We start from the raw sequence: 27698 nt of genomic DNA, 5'->3' as shown, positions 1-27698 counted from the left end.
TTCAGCAAATACTACTGGCATGTGCCACCACAGCCGGCTGAGTGTAGCTTGGGTCTGAGCTAGGGTTCACAAGGCCACAGGTAAGAGGCTATTTCGTGAATTCGTACCACGAACGTTGGGTGCCAGATATTGGTGAAATTATTAAGGCCACTCCACGTAGTTAAAAGGGAGGTTTATTTTGTGGGATAACTTACAAATGAAGGGGTAGATTGCAGGGTCTGGCAAAGGTATATCGCAGTCCGGCGGTGTTCTCTGGAGAACTCTGCTTGGTCTACCCCCAGTGTCCAGGGTCCCGGAACCAAGAGAGAGCCCTCCTCTTGATCCTTGGTCTTCCGCTTCCTCCTCCACCCTGCCTTGTGGGCGTGACCATTACTGAAGCCTCAATGGGTGTTGGAACTTCCAGGCCAATGCTGGGATGGCTATCCACTACACTGTAGGGCTGGATTTGTGGAGAGATATTGTTTAAATTTGGTTTTATCCTGGAATGTTTTGTTTACTCTGTCTATGGTGATTGAGAGTTTTGCTTGATATAATATTCTGGGTTGGCATCCATGGTCTCTTAGTGTCTGCATAATGTCTGTCTAGGACCTCTGGCTTTTAGAGTCTCCATTGAGAAATCAGGTATTATTCTTATGGGTCTGCCTTTATGTGTTACTTGGCCTTTTTCCTCTGCAGCTCTTAATATTTTTCTTTATTCTGTATGTTTAGTGGTTCGTTTACTATGTGGTGAGGGGACTTTTTTTGGATCCAGTCTATTTGGTGTTCTATAAGCTTCTTGTATCTTTATAAGCATTTCCTTCTTTAGGTTGGGTAAGTTTTCTTCTATGATTCTGTTGAATATATTTTCTGTGCCTTTGAGTTGGTATTCTTCTCCTTCTTCTATTTCTATTATTTTTAGGTTTGGTCTCTTCATGGTGTCCCAAATTTCCTGGACATTTTGTGTTTGACTTTGTTAGCTTTAGTGTTTGCTTTGACTGACTAATCTATTTCCTCTCCCGTATCTTCAATGCCAGAGATCCTCTCTTCCATCTGTTGCGTTCTGTTTGTTATGCTTGTATCTATAGTTCCTGTTCATTTACTCAGATTTCCACTTCCAGCATTCCCTCAACTTGTGTCTTCTTTATTGTCTTGATTTCAATTTTCAAATCTTGAACTGTTTCTCTCACCTGTTTAATTGCTTTCTCTTGGCTTTCTTTAAGGATTTACTGATTTCTTCCCATTTTTGTTTGACTTCTCAGTTTATTTAAGGTAATTTTTCATTTCCTCTCTAAAGACCTTCCTTTATCATTTTCCTATAGTTATTTTTGAGGTCAATTTCTTCTGTTTCTCCTGCGTTGGGATGTTCAGGTCTTGCTGATGTGGGATCTGATGGAGCCATATTGGTTTTTATGTTGTTGACTGTATTTTTGTACAGGCCACTACCCATCTCTTTCTCCACTTGGTGGAAGCGGTGTCTGTGTCTGAGGGAGACTCTCTTGGTCTGATCAATACACTTGGTCCAGTGGGAGATCTTGGTCTAGTTGGGACTCTTGGCATAATTGGTATTGATGGACTCTTTGTCTCAGGGAGCAGCTCTTAGTCTAATTGGCACTGGTGGGATCTCTCTCAGGGAGTAGCTTCAGTCTCAGAGGGTGGGTGGGTTTGGGAGAGGTGGAGCTTGTGGGTTAAAGGGTCTGGTAGGGGATGGTGGTAATCTCACCTGTCTGCAGGAGGTCTGCCCACTGGCCTGAAACTGGGACTACAATGGGTGGTGGTGTAGGGGCACAGGATTTTGCCCCTGAGCCCAAAGCCTAGGGGCTGGGGTATTTGGGTATGAGGACAAAGACTTACCTCTTAGTCCAATTGGCACTGGCTGGCTCTCTCTCACGGGACAGTTGCAATCTTGGAGGGTGGGTGGGGTTCAGGGGAGGTGGGGCTTGTGGGTTACAGGGTCTGGTTGGGGGTGGTAGTCTGATCTGTCTGCAGGAGGTCTACTGACTGGCCTGAAACTGGGACTGCAATGGTGTTTGGGTATGAGGATAAAGACTCACCTCTTTGTCCAATTGCTGCTGGTGGGCCAGAATATTATTTTCTAATGCTGATTCATATTCTCAATTTCCCAGAGATATCAAGAAAGCCCTTCAGTTAAGTAGCACCCTTGAGGAGGTCCTCTTCCCTCTTTGGGAGCTCCCAGCTTGCATAGGGAGACAAGTGATGGCCTTCTGGATGAGGTGTTTATAAGCAGTCAAAATTCCTCATGAACACTGCCCACATAATCAACTAAGCAGGGCTTTAGGGGCTCACAGAGCCTGAAATGTCAGGCACAGATCGCACATGGGCCAGCACTAAGTCCTCTGTGTGCATGCTGAGGTTGTTTAGCTTGATGTCCTTGTGGGGCTCCTAACAGAGGGAATGGGGGTATCTCTGACTCCTCCCTCTACTTTAGGGACCCTTTTCCTCCTACTAGGTTGCCTCACCCAGCCTTGATAGGAGGGTTTGTGCATAGTCTTATTGCACCATATTATGCTGTGTTCAGTGGATATCCATGGGAGGCCAGCTCTTTTCTGAAGGGACACAGAGAAGGAGTGGATTTGTAGGAGAATGTAGGTGAGGGGTGACTGGGGGAGTGGAGAGAGGATGGGCCGTGGTAGGGATGTATTGTATGAGAGAATAATAAATGAAAATAATAAAAGGAAGAAAGTGGATCAAACATGGAAAATTAACTGATGGGATAGAAAGTGTGGGCGTATTCTTTTTCACATGGAAAAATCAATCAAATGTAAACCATACCCAGAGGTGTATTTTTATGTCAGTGATAGAGCATCATATGTCCTTCAGCATTTCAAAAAAGCAATTCTGAGAAATGTTTCAAGCTAATACCACTTTCTTGTATTAGTTATAAGCTTTTTAAAATTTTTTACAAAAACAGGGGAAATGTGGTGTCATTGTGTTCCCCAAAATATTGTGTGTTCCCTGAAATAAACTTATCTGGGGTCAGAGAGCAGGAAGGCCACAATATTAAACATAATGATAGGCAGTGGTAGCACACACCTTTAACCCTAGCATTCCAGAGTCAGAAATACCTCTGGATCTCTGAGTTCAAGGCCACATTAGAAACAGCCAGGCATGGTGACATACACCTTTAATCCCAGAAATTCAGCCTTTAACCCCAGGGAGTGACGGCAGAAAGTAGAAAGATATATAAGGCGTGAAGACCAGAAACTAGAAGCATTTGGCTGGTTAAGCTTATAGGCTTTGGAGCATCATGGTTCAGCTGAGAGCCATTGGGATGAGGACTCAGAAGCTTGCAGTCTGAGGAAACAAGACCAGCTGAGGAACTGGTGAGGTGAGGAAACTGTGGCTTGTTCTGCTTTTCTGATCTTCCAGCATTCACCCCAATAACAGGCCTCAGGTTTGATTTTATTAATAAGACTCCTTGATATTCATGCTACATCATCCTATTACCTAGAAATACTGTTCATGTGTCAATATGGTCATTTAGTTTTAGGGTTGCTCTTTCCTAAAGTGACTTTACAAAATTGGGTGATGGCCTCTTTATTTTGGATATCATGCAGTGTTTAATATATCTGTGTAATACACAAAGAATGATTAAATCAAGCTAAATGCATTTATCCCCAACACTTGTCACTTGGTTGTGATGAAACTTTCCAAAGCCTTTCTTCTTCCTGTTCAAAATCTCTGGTGGATTTTTGTTACCTCTACTCACCATTGTGTAGTAGCAACTAGAGATTTTTTCCTTTCTACTGTTTTGTTTTTCCCCTTTTCTTGCAATTAGATTCTTTCCCATACAATATATCCTGATTACAGTTTCCCACACTATACTCCTCCCACTTCCTCCCAACCTCCACTCCCATCCAGATCCACTCCCTTTCTCTCTCTCATTAGAGAAAACCAGGCTTCTAAGAGATAATAAGAAAGCATAACAAAATAAAACACAGTAATATGAAATAAAAACCATCACATCAAAGTCAGACAAGGCAAAGCAACAGAAGAAAAGGAGCCCAAGAACATGTACAAGAATCAGAGATCCACTCATTCAACACTCAGGAGTGGCATAGAAACACTAAACTGTAAGCTGTAAAACAGACAGAGGACCTGGTGCAGACCCAGGCAGGCCCTGTGTTTGGTGCTTCAGTCTCTGTGAACTCACAGGAGCTTTGCTCAGCTCTTCATAGGGCCTCGTTCTCCTGGTGTGCTCCATCCCCTGGCTCTTACCTGCTTTCTGCCTCTTCTTCCACTGGGTTCTAGTAGAATTCTGTGCTAAAATCACTTGGCCTTGGCATTTTTTTTTGGTTGGGAGACTTTCAATAACTGTTTCTATTTCACCAGGGTTTATGGGTCTATCTAAATCCAGGTAAAGGGCTCAGAACTGCCGGGAGTTGGTGGCACATGCCTTTAATCCCAGAACTCGGGATGCAGAGGCAGGCAGATCTCTGTTAGTTCCAGGCCAGCCTGGGCTAGCAAGTGAGTTCCAGGAAAGGCACAAAGCTACAAAGAGAAACCCTGTCTCAAAACACCCCCCCCCCCCAAAAAAAAAAATCTTAGAACATATTTCCATCAAAATCATAGAAGAAAATTTCTCTAACCTAAAGAAGGAGATGCCTGGTCTAGGAATCATACAGAACACCAAATAACCTGGACAAGAACAAAAACCCCTTGGCACCTAATAATAAAAACATTAAAGATACAGAACAAAACAATAATATTGAAGCTGCAAGGAAAAAAGACCAAGTAACATATAAAGACACATTTATTAGAATTACTCCAGACTTGTCAATGGAGGCTCTAGAAGCCAGAAGAGCCTGGAGAGATATGCTGCAGAAGCAACACTATAGATGACTTCCTAGGCTAATATACCCAGCAAAACTTTCCATCATCTTAGATGGAGAAAATAAGACATTTCATGATAAAACCAAGTTTAAGCAATATCTATCTACAAACCCAGCCCTATAGAAAGTGCTAGGGGGAATATACCATCATAAAGAAGTTAATTGCAACTATGAAAACACAGGTAATAAATAATCTCAGATCTGCAAAACCAAAGAAGATAAACATGCAATCACATTCTCTCTCTCTCTCTCTCTCTCTCTCTCTCTCTCTCTCTCTCTCTCTCTCACACACACACACACACACACACACACACACACACACACACACACACCAACACCCCCAACAACACCAACAATAACAAAGAGAAATAAAGAGTCATTGATTACTAGTATCTGTCAACATCATTGATGTCAGTTCCCCCAATAAAAAAGACACAGCCTAACAGAATGGATGTGAAAACAGGGTCCATCCTTCTACGCATCCAAGAAACACATTTCAACATCTTAGACATTACCTCTAAATAGAGGATTGGAAAAGATATTCCAAGCAAATGAACCTAAGAAGCAAGCTAGTGCAGACATTTTAATAGCTAACAAAATAGACTGATAATGCAAACTAATCAGAATATAAAGGAAAATGTGGGGAATCATAGAGTTGGCCTGGTCTAGCTGCCTTGAGAACATGCATCATAGTTTTTTTTTTTCAGGTTAAAGCCCCTAGATTCAGGGGCACTGTGTGCCCTTCAGTTCCTGAGAAACTGAGGTACTCCCATAGGCAGTGAGGCATTCAGGCCACCTTGTCTTTATCTGTGTTCCCTAGAAGTCAGCGAAGCCTATACAGGTTTGCCGGGAAAATTATTTTAAACATTAAGACTGTGTTCTTTGTACAGCTTACAAGTCATTGTAACCTGGCAACTACTATTGTATTGATCTTGGCAACCGCCATTGTATTCTGTTCCTGATAAGGATATAAGAAGTCTGATTGCTTGGAATAAACTTGTCACAGTCTCAGTCTTGGTGCGACACCTCCATCATGGCCTGATTAAGATTCATTTCTCATAGGCCATATCATGTAACCTTGGCCCTGTAATTAAGCATGGGTACTTACAGGGAAAAACACTACCTACTACTTGAAGGGAAAAAATCCACCAAAATGACAGTTTTTAATTTATGAAGCACAGTTTGTTCTTCCCATATACCCTTGGTGTGTGACCTTTACTGGAGGATGGTCCACCCACCAGGAGCTGCACTCTTACAGAGAGCTCCCTCTCCCCTCCCAATGACTGTCAAATGCCTACATTCAGGCATGGTGGAGAAACTAGGCAGACTGATGGGAAAGGGTTGAGATGATCAAAATACATTGTACAAAATTCTCAAAGAACTCAAGTAAAAAGGAAAAATGTAAATAAAGGCACTGGCTCTCAAACAATATTGCCTTTATATAGTAAATAAAAATATAGGAATTAGCACAAGACTGTGCCTACATGGGAACAAAATAAATTCTTAAGCTGTCAAAGAATTGTGGATGGGGAATAAGGGAAGTTTGTCTTATTTATAAATTTTCTAACATGAGAAAAACTACTAGACTCTATGAAAAATTTATTTAAAATTGTGTAAAATAAGTATCTAGTATGAATAATTCATAAATTATTTCTAAAATAAAATTGGGTGAAGAGGAAGGCTACTTGGAGAAAGATTATCATGCCCACTTTGTCCACACTATGTTAGTTGAAATGCATGATCATGGACTTAACATTTAACAAAAATGGAATAGTCTGCTTATAGAATATTGAAGGTACTGAAAGGTCAAGAATATGTGGATTAACTGGATAGAATATTTACAGATATGTAAAGATTGAGAATATGGGAAGAAATGAAAAACTGACAAACAGAAATGTGTAAAAATATGAACAGATCCAGGCAGGGTCATACACGCCTTTACTATCAGGACTTGGTTTAAGGGCAGAGGCAGGCAGAGCTCTGTAAGTTGAAGGATAGCCTGGTGTATATAGTGAGTTCCAGGCCAGCTAGTGCTACATGATGAGACTCTGTCTGAAAATAGAAGAGGAGCAATCTTCAATCGCTCCTATATTTCCAGTTCTCTCTACAAATAATATTTCCATCTATACTGTCCATTTAATTATTGACTTAAGACATAAGCTGTTTAAAGCATTGTCTTCAAGTTATAATATCTGGAATATCAGTCACTCTACATGAAATCACTGTATTTTTCTTTATATAACTGAGTCTCTCTCACTGTCGCCAAGGATAGCTTTCAACTTACAATCCCCCTGCCTCCAACTGTGGAGTCATCACATTATTCAGGCATCAGGCATGTATCACCAGGCTTGTGTTACTATAGGCTTCAACTACAGGTCACTGGTCCATTTGTCACAGGGCTCATAATATTTTTGATAACTGTGTTAGCTCTGTGGGAGATGAAGCAAAATTGCATATATAGCTTCAGAGCCTGTTCCAGCCTCTGTCAGTGAGGACGATGATGAACTTTCAGGCTCCTTATGGAACAGAGCCAGCCTCAGCTGTATTCCATCTCTCTGTGGTCACCTTGGCTCTCCAGCTCTGACTTGACTTTTACATTCCATCTAATTTCTGTTACGATTCACTTTCAAATTTCACTCACAGCTAAAACTCTAAAACTGGGAGTTTGAAAATATTGGTAAACAGAATCAACACTACCTGGGGAAAAGAGCTCCATGGGAAGACTGACTCAGGGAGAGGCTGTGTGTCATGAACTATAGAGGGAGCACCCTCCTATGTCAGGGAACTCATAGGAGGCCCAGGAGGCCACATCCCAGAGGAGAGGCATCACGGTGATGAAATTGGTCTGAATTAAGTCTAAGGAGTAAAGTGAGAAAAGTTAGGGTTGTTTATTTGGTACAAACTTTCTGGTCTCTCTCATAGATGGGGCAAGGGAGCTCAGATAAAGTTTGCACTCAGCCCTCCCACAGATGGCTGTTATCCAGGAGAGAGTAAGTATTGTGATAGACAGGTATGGTGTTCCACTGGGATGCCACATTTCCATGCTTCCCAGCGGCAACTTGTCACCTTCAACAGAAGCTAAAATTATATGCCACAGAGATGCATTAAAAAAAAATCCTCTACCTAAGCCTGTGCAGGATATACTCAGGCAGCGTGCCCCCGCTGGCACGTCCATCTGGGTAAGTGCTCAGCACCCAAGTGCAGAATCAGAAGGTGCTCAGGTCCCAGGCAGGCGGTGGGAGGGGGAGCAGAGGGGTTCAGGGAGGTTTTCAGCATCTGCAGAGGAGACGCTGTGCTCTGACAGCCCCTCAGCACAGGAACTGTGTGCTGCATGGCAAAAAGAATGTTTTATTTTTAGGATATCCATTTCCTTAGTTTAGAGTCTCTCAAGATTAATTTAGGATTAAATTAATAAATCCACATTTATTCCTATGAAGTAAATAACTCACAATGGAAAAGTTGGGTAAGTTGTCAAGTTACTAACATTTTACTGATGAACTATCATAGAATTGAAAGGTGGGAATTCTCATTTTAATGAAATGGCCTCAGTCATGCATCTCTCACCTTGGCACATGCAGCAGAACTATTCAGAGTTTGAGTTATCAAAGATTTAAAAATCTCTGTAAAGAATGGAGGTTGCAGATTCTAAACCACATTTCACAGAGGGCCACCTCACAGGACTGCAGAGTGCCTGCTACTGTTTGTTCATGGTCACTATTCATTCCAATTCAATCTCAGAAATCACGAATTTGTGGTGTTGGTCCTTAGCCTCAGCCAGCCTGGGAGGAACTGTCACCAGTGGCCATGATGATGAGGCTGCCAGGACAATAATTATTAAATTACAGGGAACACAGTGGCAGGTTCCTTTCTGACACATTTAGACCCAGGAATAGGAGTTTCTGGGAAGAGTAGTTGCACGTTTTATCTTTAATCTATGTTCTTCCCATGCTCTGTATGTATATTTTTATAATGGAGAACCCTGAATCTCATTTTCTTTTGGGAAATTTTTGAAAAACTGAACCCCATCCTGTCTTGCTGCCTTTACCTGGTTTTCAGGTTTCTCCCAAACCTTATCTTTACATGAATTTATGTGAAGAGATGGGCAGGAACTGACTCCTTTCTCTTGTCACTGAGGTGAAGAACACTCTGGCAGGGAGGTCACAGCCCCTTAGCAGCAAAGCCCAGCCTCTCGGTGATGAGGGACACAGGGTGCTGCAGCATGTGCTGGGTCCAGTGTTGGAGTCTGTACCACGCTGCTCCTCTGGGGCTTCTGGTCCTGCCATTTCTGGAGGTTGATTTGGAAACACCAGGTGACATTCCTGCTGCCAGTCTGAACCCAGAGACTCAGCTTCAAAGGTTTCAAAATTCAAAAATACAATTCTCAGTCTTTCAGACACAACTGCCATTCCTTAGCCCACAGGCTCTTGGTGATTTGCCAATCACATTCCCACAGTTCATTTATTTCTGGCATCTCTGGAAACAGTGCTGACATGTCCTTGGTCATGGTTTTCCTCTCTTTTGTTTGCCAGCCATTTCTTCCTACTGTCTTCCTAGTTTTAAAGTTAGGGTTTTGCCAAAGGTAAACATCCTGACTGAGTAACCCCATTCCTCAATCACTTCCATGGAGAAGGAACAGTGTGGCCTACCAAACCTCTCTCTTTGCTGAGCCTATGGCCTTGGGTTGTCCATGCTTTGGGTAAGTGTGCGATGACACAATGTCTAAGGTCATGGCTTCCTTGATTCAGACAGACAGGGGGTTTCAGTCCCTCTGTCCTGAGCAGCCACAGCATTCACAATCGGCTTTAACTAAGGAATGCTTAGACTCCTTTGTCATTTCTTGCTTTGTGCATGTTTTCATTTCTGAATCTTCCAAATGTCTTCCCTTCCTCTTCTCCAATACAGCCTCTTCTAATGGGAGCTGTTCCAGAATCTGTGACCTTTCCTGGTGCAGTGGACAGAATTCCATGTCCCTGGAAAGCAGCCTGTTTGTTACATTGTGTAAAATCCATCACAATGCATGATGTGACAGGCTATCCCAGGCTATCCCATGCTGTCACAGCTCACTCTCTCCTGCCCACCCTGTTAGATGACTGTCCTTTAATATATTTAGCAGATCTGAGAGTGTCTTCTGTTCTTCTAACGATGCTCAGCTAGGAAGGAGTGAGCTGTTGAGTTTCAGGTGAAAGGGAACAAGCATGGGGATGCATTGTGGCTTGAAATTGAGAAGGATTCATACTCAACAGAATATTTTCTGTAGAAATTTCACAACCATCTACAATCTATATACCTTACTGTGTCTTATTACATAAAATATAGATATATTTGTATGGTGCATCTAATTTTGGGGTAGCAGGATGATTACAGAAATGCTGTCTCTGTCTCTTCCGGCAAGGTGGGGTTCATGATGACAAGCAGTCATGTCACTGTAAATTTTCTCTTTTGTGACTGTGGAATTCCACTTTCAGAAAATCAGGTTTTCCAGTGGTGTCAGAGCAGGGATTTCTGATGCCATGATGTTGAAGACATCTCTCAGGGTTCAGGGCACCTGCACCATCTCTACGTTCCTAAGTGCTTTATGTTTGCAGAGCCACAGTTTCTGAAGTGATTCTGAAAACAGCCCATGCCCTGCTCTACAGAGCTGACAGCACACTGCCTGGGCAGTCTCACAATGTGATGTCTTCATAAAGACCAAGTGCCCTTTCTTGTCTTTTCTTTTCTGGCAAGTTCAGTGGAATTAAGGAAAAAATACACGTTTCTAGAAATGACCTAAGAAATATATTATAGAAGTATTTTACATTTTAGTTAACCAGTGTTATTATGCATATGATGGAAATTACATTTTAAGTGCTGCAGGAATGTGTTTTCTTCTGCGAAGTAAGTGTATAAAACTCGGATCTGCTACAGATCACAAAAATGGCAGTCAGGGTGTGGGTCCCAATGACATTTGTCCCACAAAGCTTGGAGACAATGGACTCTCTTACTCTCTCCTTTGTTTACCCAGGTTATCAACACACATATCAATTGTTAGAGTTGTTCAAAGTGTAGAAAACTGCCATTTTACCTGATCACTGAAAAATGTCACACTGCCTCTTCCTCTCCCGCCTCCCTCCTTACTGTGTTCTCATCCTTGTGACTGGGATTTGGAAAGCAAACCCATAAACTTTATAAAGAACTTCACAATTCAATGGGAATAATTAAGCACCACTTATTTAATCAACATTCTGTTACTATCTGAAATACATGGCTCATAACCTTATTAACCCTTTCTAACAATGCTATAGAATTTTTATTTCAGAAAATCTGCTATGTTAAATGTTTTCACTAACAATTTGCCTTAGGTCTAAATACTTAAAAGGTACCCTGTACCTGTGAATTTTAACCCTTTTTCCTCTCCTTATTACCTTCCATTACATGTTTCATGGCCCAAATAAGTTTAAATTAGTTTCAACCAACACCTTTGACTTTCAGTGATAAATTTTACTATGTAAGAAGAATTTGTTTTCAACATTATGTGCGGCATATTCATAGTATCTGTGCTCCCTGGTTTTATGTTAACTTAACACATGTTACAATTATTGTAGAACAAAGACCCTCAATTGTGAAAATGCCGACTCCAGACTCGCCTGTGGACGAGCACCTAGTACATTTCCTTAATTGATCGTTGATTTGAAATGGGAGGGCCCAGCTCACTATGGACAGTGCCACCACTGGGCTGGTGGTCTTAAATGCTATTGGAAGGTAGGTGGAACAAGCTGTAAGGAGCAAGCTGGTAAACAACGCTACTCCATGGCCTCTCCATCAGTTTCTGCCTCCAGCTCCCGGTCTTGAGTTCTTTCCCCTGTTGTGGAATAATCAAGTATGTATGTTGCCTTTAAAAGTTTATATATTTTTAGAGCAAGGGGACCAGACATCAATAAAAACAATCACCAAGATGATCTCGCACCCAAAACAGCTTCAAAAATCCTGACTCAGATGAACCGACTTCACAAAATAACCCAGTCAGGATTTGACAATAATTCTAAATTTGCTCAGGGTCCCCATAAGATTACCAGCACTCCCAATTACCAGGGAGTAGTCTAGTGAACTATATCCAAATTCCCAAAATATTGTTTATGAATGTTTGTTTTCATTTGAGGGGGCTAGTTATAAATTGTTACTGGTCATAGTAAATCTCTTTCTAAATGAAGAATGGAGGATATGATATAGAAATGATGGGAAATGACGGTACATTATTATGAGAGAAAAAGGGAAGATTACTGAATCTAACTTAATCCATAAAACAAATGTGTATCTCAAAATATTTTCTTTTGTTATGGATTTTAGTTTATTGATATGAATTTAAAGTCAATTTGGTTGTACTATATGTATATTTCTATTCTTGTTTAAGGTATTTGTTTAGGCAGCTCAATTAAAATGTAATGTATAATTGAAAAATACTGATTACTAGTTAGTCATCTATAATAACAAACTTATAGTCATGTTAGTTAGGTTTTCCAGACAGGTAATCTTCAAACACTTCAAAGACCTACAGAATACAGAATTTAAAATGTTTTAAGAACTTAGACTTTTCTTGACTGTTAGACACCCATGGTCCTGGCAGCACCAAGTACTTCAAAGATGATGATGGGCATTGAAGAAACTCCATATGGAGTTTGTTTTCTTTATGACAAAAGTTAGCCATGTAGGCAAAGAAACTGCCCTTGCCTTGATTACTGACAGTTACTGTCCAAACTGGGCCAGCAGGACACAAGAAAGGTTGCTGAACTTTGTCAAGACAAAGTAGGACAGTCCTTCAGAATTCCCTGCTTCATAAGGAAAGTCTGTCAGACATGTAAGGCCTATAGCACAGAGTTGGATGCCCCAATGTTGCAGAAGAACCTTGGGTGACTGTCCAGGAAGCTTGAAGTCCCTGTCATGAGGTAACATTTCATCCAATAAATCAAAACCTTTGCCTTGCTAAAACAATTGAAATCTGCTGAAAAGCATTTTCCTTGGGTTCAGCAAACAGACACTCTTGTCCAGATACTGCTGAGGCTGCATCTCATGCAGACAGCCTAAGCTGGTAGCTTAAGAAGCTCTTAAGTGGCATTGGTTTCGAATGCATGAAGGGATCATGGAGTATAATCATGGATTTGTCCCATGTGGCAGGTTAGTGTCCCTTTAGAGAGCCAAGGAGAGGCTATTGATGAAGATGTAACCCAGTTTGAAGTGCCAGTGTCCTGGGACAACTAACAATTATTGTAGCTGCTGTGGTGTGAAGCCTTTTTTAGACTAGAACACAGCTGTGTGTGCTATGATGGCTTTCCAAGCACTGATGAGGAGACCCAAAAAACTGTTAGTGAGTCCCAGAAGTCTGACAGTGAGACTTACAATGTTGGTCTTTGTTGAACTTGATATTAACTGTGCCCTGGTTCTTCCATTTTGGGATACAAAAACATTTAAATCATTTCTTATTTTACAGGAGTACACAGTTAAGAGACTTTGAACTTTTTTTCTTCTTTTATTATTGTTTTTTATTTTAAAAAACTTCTTTCCTTTTACATAACAACCTCTCTTCCTCCTCCCTCCTCTTCTCTAGCTCTCCCAATCCACCTATCACCATCTCACCCCCATGCCCTCCTCATAGAAGGTAAGAACTAGGTGTTTTACAGAGACCTGTTGTTCTAGACAGACAATGGCTATTTTAGAGAGGCTTTGGTATTTTAGAGACTCAGGTATTTTGGAGAGGCTTTGAAGGTCAGAAGAGACTTTGGATGTTTTAAGGAGAGTTAGCTTTTAAAGAATGTGGAACTTAAAATTTTGGGATCTGTTTGATATTGTGATGTTGATATTAGAATGACATCTTGGGAACACTAAGAGAAAAAAGTTTATAGTATAACAGTGATAGGTTTGTGTGTCAAGTTGACACAAGCTGGAGCCATTTTGGAAGTGTGAAACTCAACTGAGAAAATATGCTCACCAGATTGGCCTGTGGGCAAGCTTTGTGGTGTTTTCTTAGTTGCTGATCAATATGAGAGGGCCCAACTCACTGTGGGTGCATCTCCTGGGTTGGTAGTACCAGGTGCTTGAGAACACAGACTGAGAGCCATGAGGCACAAGCGAGTAAACAGCACTCTTCCATGGCCTGCAAAACAGTTCCTGCCTCCCAGTACTTGCCTTAAGCTCCTTTCCCATCTTTCCTGGATAATGGGCTATCAGCTATAACATGAAATAAAGGCTTTTCTCCCCAACTTATTTTTGGTTATGGTATATTTAGTTAGTCAAGACTGAGTTGGACCATTTTTTAACTATTCCCATAAAATAGAATAAGAATATTTGTGAGTCTGTTATAACTGCAGTTCTATTTACCACCCGACTTCACATGCTGAAGGTGAAGGACATGAAATATGCTCCTACTGACATTTGCCCTCTTTGATCTTCTCTTGAAGGAGGATCTGGAATGAGATTAGAAAAAAGAAAGATGCAGGTAATGAGCAGAGCTCAGTGACTGAATTGTCCATGAGAGTCTCAGGAAAGGACTCAAATGTTCTACTATTTTGTACCTTTTTTACCTTTTACCTTTGCTGTTTCAGGCAGGGATGGAGCTGAACAGTCACTGTGAGCTACCTTAACTCTCCCAGAGCACAAACATATGTAGTGCCTTAGAAAACCAGCATTTGAAACAGCCACAGAAACTAACATGCACTTGATCACTGCAATATTTTCTGTGTATAAAGCATATTCTTGAACACCTATTGTCTCCCTGACACAGACACATGACTGACTATCCATATGTCTCTGGGGAGGTGACTGGAACTCAGCCTTAGAGTGCCAGAGGTCACACTCAGAGGAAACAGCAGATCATGGGTAGAATATTAAGTGTCTAGATTCACCGCTCACAATTCCCAACAGTTGATATACAAATATATTAAGAAATTTGGTTTTACAGTAAATGAATAAAGGCAGCCCTGTATAGAATAATAGACCTCTTTCAGTGCAAAGGGCTGGTTTCTTCTATTACACAATGATCCTCATTCAAACTCACCCTAAATAGTGAAACTCTGACTATAATGTACCTGACAATCAAGATGCCGTGGATAAAAACCCAGTAAGAAGCTGCTCCTGCTCCAGTAAAACCCAACCAGGTGAAATATGAAAAGTCATCATGCCTGATGGAGGGAGTTTTTAATGTTGAAGGAGCTCACACACTGATGCAGCCACCCTGGGACACAGGATTCAGCAACGGCTCTGATTATTAGGATAAGTGCTAAAATGAGGATCGTCCGTGGAGTGTGAGGTGGAACTGAGATCTTCAGTAGAGTTAGTGTGTGGTGGGCATCTGCACGTTTCCCTGAGGCAGCTGAGCTCTCTGCAGTGGTTCCTGGAGTTGTATCAGTGATGAGTCATTGATCTGATTTCCTCCTTGGCCACTGTTTTTTCCCACATAAGATGAATAAAAACCATTTGAACAACAGACTAATTCCCAGTTAAGAATTACCTATTTCTTTGTAATTGGCATTGGGATCTCAGCCAATAGCATCCTTCTTCTCTTCCACATCCTCAAGTTCACTTCTGGGCACAGGCCCAAACCCACTGACTTGCTCATTGGTCTCTTGGCCCTAATCCACCTATTAATGCTTCTAATCACAGCTGGAAGCGCTACAGACATTTTTATTTCTTGGAGGGGATGGGATGACATCACATGTAAATTCCTTATGTACTTGTACAGAATTTTTAGAGGTCTCTCCCTTTGTACCACCAGCCTGTTGAGTGTCCTGCAGGCTATCATTCTCAGTCTGAGAAACTCATGTTTGGCAAAATTCAAGCATATATCTCCCTTTCATATGTCATGTGCCCTTCTTTTTCTGAGTGTCTTCTATATGTTCATTAGCAGTCACCTCTTAGTATCTATTATTGCCATGCCCAATTTGACCTTGAATAACATTATGTATGTCACTCAATCCTGCTCTATTCTACCCATGAGTTACCTGATGCAAAGCACCTTTTCCATACTGCTGGCCCTCAGGGAAGCCTTTCTTATTAATCTCATGGTCCTCTCGACTTGCTACATGATGACCCTCCTGTGCAGGCACAAGAGGCAGTCCCAGCATCTTCCCAGCACCAGCCTTTCTCCAAGAAAATCTCCAGAGGAAAGGGCCACCCAGACCATCCTGATGCTCATGGGCTTCTTTGTGCTGATGTCCCTCCTGGACAGCATTATCTCTTGCTCAAGAACTATGTTCCTGAATGATCCAACATCTTACTATATTCATCTCTTTGTGGTCCATATCTATGCCACAATCAGTCCTTTTGTATTTATGAGCACAGAAAAACATATAGTAAACTTGTTGAGGTCTATGTGTGCTGAGAGGGTGATAAATGTTTGACATTCATTGACAGGCAAATTCCTGTAAGAAGAGTCAATGTGTTGGCATTAGAACTGTCAATCATGACATAGTGTCTATGTGCTTTTAGTACATGAATATATGGAGTTGTGTTTTTTCTCTTAATATTATTTATTTTAACCCATGTGGTGGAAAACATGTAACAGAAAAGTTATACCACAAGGCCTTTGAGTAGTGGTAAGTTATATATCTTATATCATGTACATGTGATCGATCCATGATATTTAACTCATTATTATACACATCAATTTATATATACACAACAGTGAGTCAAAAAGGAAGTCCCATGAGGTGTCCCTCAAATATCATGGCCTAGAATAGCCCATAGTACTTTTAAGCATGTGACCTCTTCTAACACTGTTCAATATTTCTACATTCCTCTGTTATATCTATTTTTACTAATTAAATAAGAAAGCATTTCTTGTCATAAATAGTCATATGATCCAAAAGAAAAGGAATTACACACATAACGTTCAAAACAGAACTATGTGCAAGGAACCATACAATGACACATTGTGCAGCAAAGCTAACAGTAACAGGATTTAAAATTCTCAGACATGGAAACAACTGTCTGGAATTACCTAAACATATGACAAAACACAGCCTTTGCATGGTGTGGGATACTGTTAAAATTCAAGGCAATTCCAACACAGGGTGCTGTGCTTTGGAGCCCTGAAAAACAAGAAATAGCTACACAATACTGATCAGCTCCCTTGAGTTTCTCGACTCCACCCCACATCTCTTGTGAATCCCAATCTCCTCCCTCCATCTGCACTTTAAATGGCTTGTGGTAAGTTCTGTTGTTTGGGCAAACATTTCTTCTTATGAGGCAGTTTAGCAAACTCTATTACAGAGGCTAAATAAGCCAATCAAATATGTGTCACTGTAGATTGCTATGCAGGGGGCACCGGAACACAGGGAGCATACAAGCTTTGTTTATATCAACTTGGGGCTCAGCTTTGGACCACTGTCTCCTGGGCCTATTGTTTCCATAGAATAAATGATCCTGGCTTCAGCTTGGGTGTCTCATCCTTTGCTTGGTTACTGCAGCAATGGAACATAGAACAAACCATGATGTTGCTGTGCAAAGTAAGATAACACAGTGAGAGAAAACAAGTATTGTGTGGATTGCCTGAGAGAGGGGGGAAATGAGTAGTGAAACTCAGAGAGACAAACTACAATGAATGTCACTTTGGAGGATCGAGAAAGGGTACAAATAGAGATTTTTTTCCTTTTTAAAAATTGATTATATTGTTGTTTTAATTATACGCATCAGCCATGGGTTCTCCTGTCCTCCCTGCTCCTATCCCCACCCCCAACTTCCCTCCAGCCCCTCCCCTCCATTCCCATCTCCTCCAGGGCCAAGACTCCCCTGGGGATTCATTTAAACCTGGTGGATTCAGTACAGGCAGGTCCAGTCCCCTCCTTCCAGGCTGAGCAAAGTGTCCCTGTGTAAGCCCAAGGTTCCAAACAGCCAGCTCATGCACTAAGGACAGGTCTAGGTCCCACTGCCTGGGTGCCTCCCAAACAGTTCAAGCTATTCAATTGTCTCACTTCTCCAGAGAGCCTGATCCAGCTGGTGGCTCCACAGCCTTTGAATCATAATTCATGTGCTTCCATTTGTTTGGCTATTTGTCCCTGTGCTTTTCCAATCTTGGTTTGAACAATTCACACTCTTACATTCCCTCCTCTTTCTCAACAATTGGACTCCTGGAGCTCCACCTGGGGCCTGGCCGAGGATCTCTGCATACACTTCCATAATTTATTGGATGGGAGTTCCAGCACTACCGTTAGGGTGTTTGGCCATCTGATCACCAGACTAGGTCAGATCAGGCTTTCTCTTGAAAATTGCCAGCACTCTACAGAGTATGTATCATTGTGGTTTTCTGGGGACCTCTTCAGCACTCTGCCTATTCCTGTTCTCATGTGGTCATCATTCATCATGGTCTGTTATTCCTTGTTCTCCCTTTCTGTTCTTGATCCAGCTGGGATCTCCTGCTGCCCTAAGATTTCTTTCCCTGGAAACTTGCCATTCATTACTCTCACTGTCGTCCAGGTTGTTCATGTAGATCTCATCCATTTCTCTGTCATTGGGCAATACCTGTGTCTTTCCTAGGGTCCCGTTTTCTAGGTAGCCTCCTTGGAGTGTGTAGCAATCTAGTCATCTTTATTTTACATCTAGTATCCTCCTATGAGTGAGTACATACCAGGTTCGTCCTTCTGAGTCTGGAGTGCCTCACTCAGGATGATTTTTTCTGGATCCATCTATTTGCCTGAAAACTTCCACAGGATAGCCAAAAGAATCCTGTGCAATAAAACAACCTCTGGAGGCATCGCAATCCCTGACCTCAAGCTCTACTATAGATCTACCATAATAAAAACAGCTTGGTACTGGCATAAAAACAGACATGTGGACCAATGGAATCAAACTGAAGACCCTGACATTAACCCACACACCTATGAACATATAATTTTGACAAAGAAGCCAAAAATGTACAATGGAAAAAAGAAAGCATCTCCAACATATTGTGCTGGCATAACTGGATGTCAATGTGTAGAAGGCTGCAAATAGATACATATCTGTCACCGTGCACAAAACTTAAGTCCAAGTGGATCAAAGTTCTCAACATAAATCCAGTTACTCTGAACCTGTTAGAAGAGAAAGTAGTCTTGAAAGCATTGGCACCAGAGATCACTTTCTAAATATAACACCAGTAGCACAGACACTGAGAGAAACAATCAATCAATGGAACCTGTTGAAACTGAGAAGCTTGTGTAGAGCAAAGGACACAGTGAACAAGACAAAATTACAGTCTACAGAATGGAAAAAGGTCTTCACCAACCCCACATCTGACAGAGGGCTGATATCTAGAATATATACAGAACTCAAGAAAGTAGACATCAAAATGCCCAACAGTCCAAATAAGAAATGGGCTATAGAACTAAACAGAATTCTCAACAGAGGAAGCTCAAACAGCTGAAAGACATTTAAGGAATTGCTCAACATCCCTAATTATCCAGGAAACGCAAATCAAAACGACTCTGAGATACCACCTTACACCTGTCAGAATGGCTAAGATCAAAAACACTGAAGACAGCTTGTGCTGGAGAGGATGTGGAGCAAGGGAAACACTCCTCCACTGTTGGTGGGAATGCAAGCTTGTACAGCCACTTTGGAAATCAATATGGGGCTTCCTTAGAAAATTGGGAATCCATCTCCCCCAAGACCCAGCTGTACCACTCTTGGGCATATACCCAGGAATGGTCAATCATACCACAAGGGCATTTACTCAGCTATGTTCATATCAGCATTGTTTGTAATAGCCAGAACCTGGAAACAACCTAGATGCCCTTCAACTGAAGAATGGATAAAGAAAATATGGTACATATACTCAATGGAGTACTACTCAGCAGAGAAAAAACAAATAGAGATTTTTTTTTTTTAGTTTTTTTGTTTTGTTTTGTTTTGTTTATTTTTTGGGTTTTCTTTTTGATTGACAGAATTTCTATTAAGGGGTAAACAAATGTAGGTATGTACATTTATGGAACACAATGGTGTGTATGTGCTCACTAGCACTCAATTGTGTGGCTAGAATGTTCAAGTGACATCTTATTTTTTGTGTGCTTCCTCATAATAAAAGACATATTATCTTCGTGCACCTAACACAGAATTCTCTCTAGTCCCAGTGAAGTTCAGTGGATAATGGATTCACTGCAGAACAAGGACCTGAGTTCAGATATCCAGCATTCACATAACACAAGACAGTAGAGCTCGGGGATGGGGGGGTGTCTTCCATCCCAGAGTTCTTATGGGTAGAAGGGAGGGGATTTCTAGGATCCCCACTGCAGCTAGCCTGGCCACACCATGGAGATGATAATATGACCTTAAACCAAGTGGAAAGTCTAGACCAGCATAACAGGGTGAGCTCTGACTTCTATATACCATGCAACATAGATGTCTATATTCACACACACACACACACACACACACACACACACACACACACACACACGTAAAGTTAAAAAATGACAAAAATCTGAATACACCAGAATGTTATTATTCAATAATAAAACCTCTTGACAAAAGTGTCTCAAACATTCATTTGAAGTCAGTCCTCTGCTGGTCTGAATCTTGCCCTCAGGCTCTCCTGGGAAAACTAAGCCCTTGCTGGAGATCCTGCCAATGCCATGTAGTGCTCAGCTCTGGCACTCAGCCCCAGTGTTGTGAGATCCTGGATGAGGTTTCCTGTGAATGCAAACTACAACTGTAATTAGTTGGTCATACATGAAATCTTTGATACTAGCCAATGACATGAAGCCATGGACTTGAACTAAACTTTCACATTAGACATGATATCAAATGCCAAATTCTGTCATATGTGTGTTTCACATACATGTCTGGTGTTCAAATCTTAGATGATTTTTTAATTAAAAAAATAAACAACAACAAAAACAAAAAACCTGGTACCAGATATTGGAGTGAAACCAGGGAGTTCAGAGAAACAGAGCAAGCCAGAGCCAACCTCACCTTGCCAGCACCTCAGCCAATCCTGTTTCCATGAATCCTCAGATTGAAAGCCTCTGAGTCCTTACCTGAAAGGGTATCAACTGAACTGCTTTAATTCCTGTTTCCTCAAACTTTATGTACCTTTCTCTACCCTGCCTTCACTTCCTGGGATTATAGACGTGTGGGCTTTCTAGTACTGGGATTAAAAATGTGTGCCACCACTGCCTGGCTCTGTTTCCAGTGTGGCCATGAACTTACAGAGATCCAGATGTATCTCTGCCTCCTGAGTGATAGGACTAGGGGTCTGTGCCACCACTGTCTGGCCTCTAAGTCTAATCTAGTGGCTGGTTCTGTCCTCTGATCTTCAGGCAAGCTTTATTAGGGTACACAATATATTACCACATCTTCCCTTTTTTGTCAAAAAGTGAAATATTATAACTTATATAACAACTAGATACAATAAGTACAATAACTATATGGAATACATACAATCAAGAGTTACATTAACTATGTCCAGTCTATAAACATTTGACAAATTGAAAGAAGATATTCCATTATCCATCCTAATTTTGTGATTCCAAAATGTTGTAACTAATTCACGTTCTATTCTAACGTGTATTAACAAACAAAAATAGTTTTGATGCCTTTCAATCTTATACACTTTACACCTCCTCAGTGAGTTACAAGAAAAACTATAACTGTATCTAGTCTTGGACTCCCTCGGAGACCTGAGAAGGAAATAATATTACATAAGTAAGCAGGAAGTGCAAACAAGTGACTTCCAAATAATAGGAGAAATGACAGAAACATCTGGCGGCCTGGACAGTCACACAGGGTTCCTTTGCAACATTGGGGCATCCATCTTTGTCCTATGGTCTTAGGATATCTGGCAGACTCGTTTGTGAATAAGGATTTTCTAAAGAGCCTTCCTACCTTGTCTCAGGAAGGTTTAGCAGTCTTTTCTTTGGTGTCCTGCTTGTCCACTTTGGACAGCATACTGTCGGCAGTTGAGGCAAGGGCACTTCCTTGCCCAATGGCTAACTTACCACAAAGAAAGTAAACTTCACATGGAGATTTTTCAGTGATCATCATCTCCTCAAGTAGATTGGTTTTGCCAGGAGCAGATATGTCTCATAGTCATGAAAAAAAAAAAAACCTATGTTATTAAAACATCTTAAATGCCATATTCTGTAGATCTCTGAAGTGTTACAAGATGACCTGTTTATCTAGAATATATTTCTGTTTGACCTTGAAAAAAACCTAATAAGACTACAATTTCAATTTTAATAGGTGACTAAATACTAACTTGTATTTTATATATCTTAAATAGTTGGTAATAATAACTTTCAAGGACCAGCAATTAGCATTACTTTGGTATATATGCTGTGTAGTAGGTAGCTCTTCCAGGTTTGATTGAAAGAACTACCCCTATTGAGGCTTCCAGTAACTGTCATGCCTACCTATAGCCTGCCACTGAGGTGGGGGCCAAGACTAGAGCCATTAAGACCCAGGATCCAGATGTGCCTGGTCTCTTGGATGCTGGTAATCTTGGATGCTGGAGGTAGACTGAGTAGAGTTTGCAGGAGAACACCACTGGAGTGTACTTCACGTCTCCTGGATCCTGTAACCTATCCCTTTTCTTGTAAGTCAAATCCAAAAAAAACTCCCTTTCACTATGTAGAGTTGCCTTAATACTTCCACCATTAAACCTGTATAGGCTGGCATGCCAGCCTAGACTAATACACCCAGCAAAACTATCAATCATTATAGATGGAGTGAACAAGACTTTCCAAGACAAAACCAGATTTAAACAATACTTATCCACAAACCCAGCCCTACAGAAAGCACTATAAGGAAAATTCCAACCTAAGTAAGGCAGATACACCTGAGAAAACACAGGCAATAGATAACACCACAACAGTAAACCCCAAAGAAGAGAAGTACACACACACTACCACCAAAAAAATAAAAGTAATAACAGGAATGAACAATAATTAATATCCCTGAATATCAATGGACTTAATTCAGCTATAAAAAACACAGACTAACAGAATGGATACAAAAACAGGACCCATCTTTCTGCTGCATACAAGAAACACACTTCAGAATCAAAAATAGACACCTCCTAAGACTAAAATCCTGGAAAAAGACTTTCCAATCAAATGGTCTTAATAAGCATGTTGATGTAGCCTTCCTAATATCCAGAAAAGTAGACTTCAAACTAAAATGAATCAAAAGAGATGATGAAGGACATTACATACACATCACTGGCAAAATCCACCAAGATGAAGTTAAATTCTGAACATTTATGCCCCAAACAGAAGGGCACACACATATGTAAAAGAAACATTACTAAAGCTTAATCCCATATAAAACCCCACACATTAATAGTGGGAGACTTCAACACCCCACTTTCACCTCTGGATAGATCTGCCAAATTGAAACGTAACAGAGAAATAAAGGACTTAACTGATGTTATGACTCAAATGGACTTAATCGATACCTGCAGAATATTCCACCCAAACAAAAAAAAATATACCTTCTTCTCATCACCCCATGGAACCTTCTCTAAAATCGACCACATACTTGGCCACAAAGCAAATCTCAACAGATACAAAACAATTGGAATAACCTCCTGTGTTCTATCAGACCACCATGGTTTAAAGTTAGATTTCAAATACAACGAAAACTAGAGAAAACCCACAATCTCATGGAAACTGAATAATGCTCAGCTGAATCACCAATAGGTTAAGAAAGAAATTAAAGACTTCCTAGAGATCAATCAAAATGAAGACACCACATACCCAAACTTATGGGACACTATGAATGCATTGCTAAGAGGGAAATTCATAGCACTAAATGCCCACATAAAGAAGTTGGAGAAATCTCACACTAGTGACTTGACATCACAGCTGAAAGCTCTTGAACAGGAAGATGCAAAGTCTCCCAGGAGGAACAGATGCCAGGAAATTATCAAATTGAGAGCTGAAATCAATAAAATAGAAATAAAGAGAGCAATACAGAGGATTAATGAAACGAAGAGTTGGTTCTTTGAGAAAATCAACAAGATAGACAAGCCCTTATCCAAACTAACTAAAAGACAGAGAGAGAGCATCCAAATTAACAGAATCAGAAATGAAAAGGGGGACATAACAACAGACAATGAGGAAATCCAGAGAATCATCAGGTCATACTTCAAAAACCTCTAATTCACAAAACTGGAAAATCTAAAAGAAATGGATAATTTTCTGGATAGGTACCACATACCTAAGTTAAATCAAGACCAGATAAATCATTTAAATAGTCCAATAACCCCACGGAAATAGAATCAGTCATTAACAGTCTCCCAACCCAAAAAAAGCCCAGGACCAGATGGTTTCAGTGCAAAATTCTACCAGATCTTCAAAGAAGACTTAATACTAATACCTGTATAGGTACAATACATTGCAAAGATTAGAAATATTCATAGAGTATTTTCTAACAAAACTAATCTCAAATTGTTATCAGTATTCTAAATTTGTACACAATATACAAAATTTGATCCAATGTAAAATATTTAATACTAGTAGTTGCTTTCTAAAAGTAGATTCAGTAATCTATTTTTTTTTTATCTTATCATATACATGCTTCCAAGGATGGGATTCAAGGTGTGCACCACCACTGCCTGGCTATGTCTCCAGTGTAGCCTTGAACTCACAGAGATCCAGATGGATCTCTGTCTCCTGAGTTACAGGATTAAGGGAGTGTTTGTCAACACTGTCTATCCTCTATGTCTAATCTAGTGGATGTTCTGTCCTCTGATCCTCAGGCAATACACAATAAATAACTACGGGTGTTAGTACTGTGTGTCACTCAATGTTTTAAAAGACCAATTAGCAGAAATGTGGCAATGCTAAACTCACATGCCACACCTGGATAAATCACTGTTTACACTTGTATATCACCAGTTTTTAGGATTTTACTTGAGGAAACAACTCCAACACTGGGTGATGGGAGGAGACAAGCTGGTGGAAGATTAGGTTACATGTACTTTCTCCATGTTTAATGAGTCATGTTGCCTGACAACAGGTCACATATCAACACAATGAAATGGGATTTAACCACTAAAGTACTAAAATATCAAGAGCAGTGTTGGATGCAGGGGAATGAAGAGAAGTCAAAGCCCAATTGGCCTCAGCCTATTAGCATTGGCCACCACACTCATACTTCCTCAGATCTTCAAAGTGTATGGAGATGTAGCTTTTATGCTCAGTCAAAAGCCAGAGAGCAGCACTATCATCTCAGGAACTGATATTTCTCACCACAGCTTTGTCTGCAATGATAACAGCCAGAGGTTCTCTCTCACAGATATTGTTTTACAGTGCCTACTATGGACCAGGGACACCTTTCTACAGTTAGTCCACTGGTGAGGATACACAAAGTTGGATCTCATCAGGATTACTTAGGGAGCACTCAGTAGGAGCATAAAGCACCTACTATCTTCTATTTCCTTAATTCCACAATACCCTGGAAGTAATCACTGCCCTACTCATATGTCAGATGAGAAATAGGGGCTCATATACACTGCAGATGTGTTCATGGTTCCATCATTATGTAACAGAGGTGACATCATATCCATGCTGACTGACTCCACAATTCTGGTCATTAACAAGTACTAATGGCTACACTCTAGGACCTCTCTGAAAGCTTCTATGAAATCCAACATCTGTGAATGACATATTGATCTCCACAGAATATTATTAATCCAGAGGTGGTAGAGTCCAGACATCAGTATACTGTACTGTTCACCTTATGAATCCTTGGTGTTATTGGGGATAGAGTGCTTTTCATGTATTAACATCAGGGAGCGAGCTGAGAGATGACTCACTGCGTAAAATGATTACTATACATGCATGTGGTTCAGAGAACAGATCCTCATCATACAAGGAAAAGTCATGAATGTGTGCATATGCTTGTATTCCAAGCATAAAGAGGGTACTTCACCGCTCCACTAGTCTAGTGGAAACAATGATCTACTTTCCCCATTCTGATCTTGACTCCTTTGATCACAGAATCCCTCCTTGCTCTCTTCCACTGGATTACAGGAGCTCCACCAGGTCCTTAGCTGTGGATCTCTGCATCTGCTTCCATCAGTTACTGGATGAGGGTTCTATGATGACAATTAGGTAGTAATCTATCTCATTACAGGGGAAGGCCAGCCAGTGCAGGGATCCTCTCCACTATTGCTTGGAATTTTACCTGGGGTCATCCTTGTGGGTTTATAGGAATTTCCCTACCACCAGAATTCTCAATAACTCCACAATGTCTCTCTCTCTCTCTATCAAGGTATCTCTTTCCTTTCTCTTCTTCTGTGTCTCTCCCACATATAGAGCATCCCGCTCCCTTGTGTTCTCTTGCCACCTCCTTTTATCTCCTCTCATTCCTCCCCCAGGCTCCCAATTTACTCTGTAGATCTTATCTATTTCCTCTTCAAGGGGAATCCATGCATATCTCTCTTAGGGTCCTCCTTATTTCCTAGCTTCTCTGTGTTTTTAGATTGTAGCCTGCTTATCCTTTGCTTTATGTCTAATATCCACTTATGAGGGAGAAAATACTGTATTTGTTTCTGGGTCTTTGTTACTTCACTCAGGATTGTTTTTTCCCTAGTTCTATTGATTTGACTGAAAATTTCTTTATGTCGTTTTCTTTCTTTTCTTTTTTTTTTGCTTTTTCTCTTTTCTTTTTTGTAGCTGAGTAAATACGCCATTGTGTAAATGTACCACATTTCCTTTATCCATTCTTCAGTTGAGGGTTATCAAGGTTGTTTCCAGGTTCTGGCTATTACAAATAATGCTTCTATGAACATAGTTGAGTAAATATTCTTGTGGTGTGATTATGTATCCTGTGGGTATATGCCCAAGAGTGTTATTGATAGATCATGAGGTAGATTCATTCCCAGTTCTGAAAAATTGCCATACTGATTTCCAAAGTGGTTGTACAAGTCTGCATTCTGACCAGCAATGGAAGGGTGTTACCTTTACTCCACATCCTCTCCAGCATAGGCTGTCATCAGTGTTTCTGATATTAGTTATTCTAACAGATGTAAAATGGAAGATCTGAGTCCTTTTGATTTGCGTTTCCCTGATGGCTAAGAATGTTGAACATCTCCTTTAGTGTTTCTTAGACACTTGATATTCTTCTATGAGAATTCTCTGTTTGTATCTACACCCCATTTATTAAATTGGATCATTTGGTTTGTTGATATCTAGTTTCTTGAGTTATTTATATATGTTGGAAATCAGCCCAATGAACCTGGTAGAAGAGAAAGTAGAAAATAATTTCAAACCCATTGGCACAAGAGACAACTTCCTGAACAGAACACCAATAGTATAGCCACTAAAATTTACAATTAATAAATTGGACCTTATGAAACTGAAAAGCTTCTGTAAGGCAAAGGATACCATGATTAGGACAAAATGGGAGCCTACACAATGGGAAAAAATCTTCACCAACCCAACCTCTGACAGAGAGCTGATATGCAAAATTTAATCACATCTTAAATCCTGAACAGATTTCAGAAATCAGGGAACAAAGAATCAACACCACCTGCAAACCAGGTGTCCATGGGAGGACTGACCCTGGAACTGACTGTCACTCTACACTGTTGGCAGAGGACCCTCAAACCATGGGAAGTCTTGTGAGGCCCAGGAGTCCCACAGCCTGGAAAGGAAACACTGTGAATGAAATTGGTCTGAATTAAGTCTAAGGAGTAAAGTGAGCAAAGTTAGGGTTGTCTATTTGGTGCCAACTTTCTGCTCCATGGGAAGACTGACCCAGGGAGAGGCTGACTGTCATGAACTATAGAGGGAGCACCCTCCTATGTCAGGGAACTCATAGGAGCCCCAGAAGCCCACATCCCAGAAGAGAGGCATCATGGTGATGGAATTGTTCCAAAGTAAGTCTAATTAGTAAAGTGAACAAAGTTAGGGTTGTCTAATG

At 40.8% G+C, this 27698-nt stretch overlaps 1 protein-coding gene across 1 annotated transcript; it reads left to right on the top strand.

Annotated features, from left to right (window-relative positions):
- Positions 1-11433: 11433 nt before the first annotated feature.
- Positions 11434-16195, top strand: LOC118580100 (vomeronasal type-1 receptor 94-like). Its single transcript, XM_036181899.1, has 2 exons — positions 11434-11469; positions 15284-16195. The coding sequence occupies exons 1-2, from the start codon at positions 11434-11436 to the stop codon at positions 16193-16195; spliced, it is 948 nt and encodes a 315-aa protein (XP_036037792.1).
- Positions 16196-27698: the final 11503 nt, after the last annotated feature.

Source organism: Onychomys torridus, chromosome 3, assembly GCF_903995425.1.
Source record: "Onychomys torridus chromosome 3, mOncTor1.1, whole genome shotgun sequence".
In the NCBI taxonomy this organism is placed as follows: domain Eukaryota; kingdom Metazoa; phylum Chordata; class Mammalia; order Rodentia; family Cricetidae; genus Onychomys; species Onychomys torridus.
This window is presented reverse-complemented; position numbering and strand designations above follow the sequence as displayed.

Coding starts and splice junctions, on each gene's coding strand:
- LOC118580100 (XM_036181899.1), top strand. CDS start 11,434: ATGCCGACTCCAGACTCGCCTGTGGACGAGCACCTA. Junction 11,470..15,283: donor CGCCTGTGGACGAGCACCTA/GTACATTTCCTT, acceptor TTTGAACAACAG/ACTAATTCCCAGTTAAGAAT.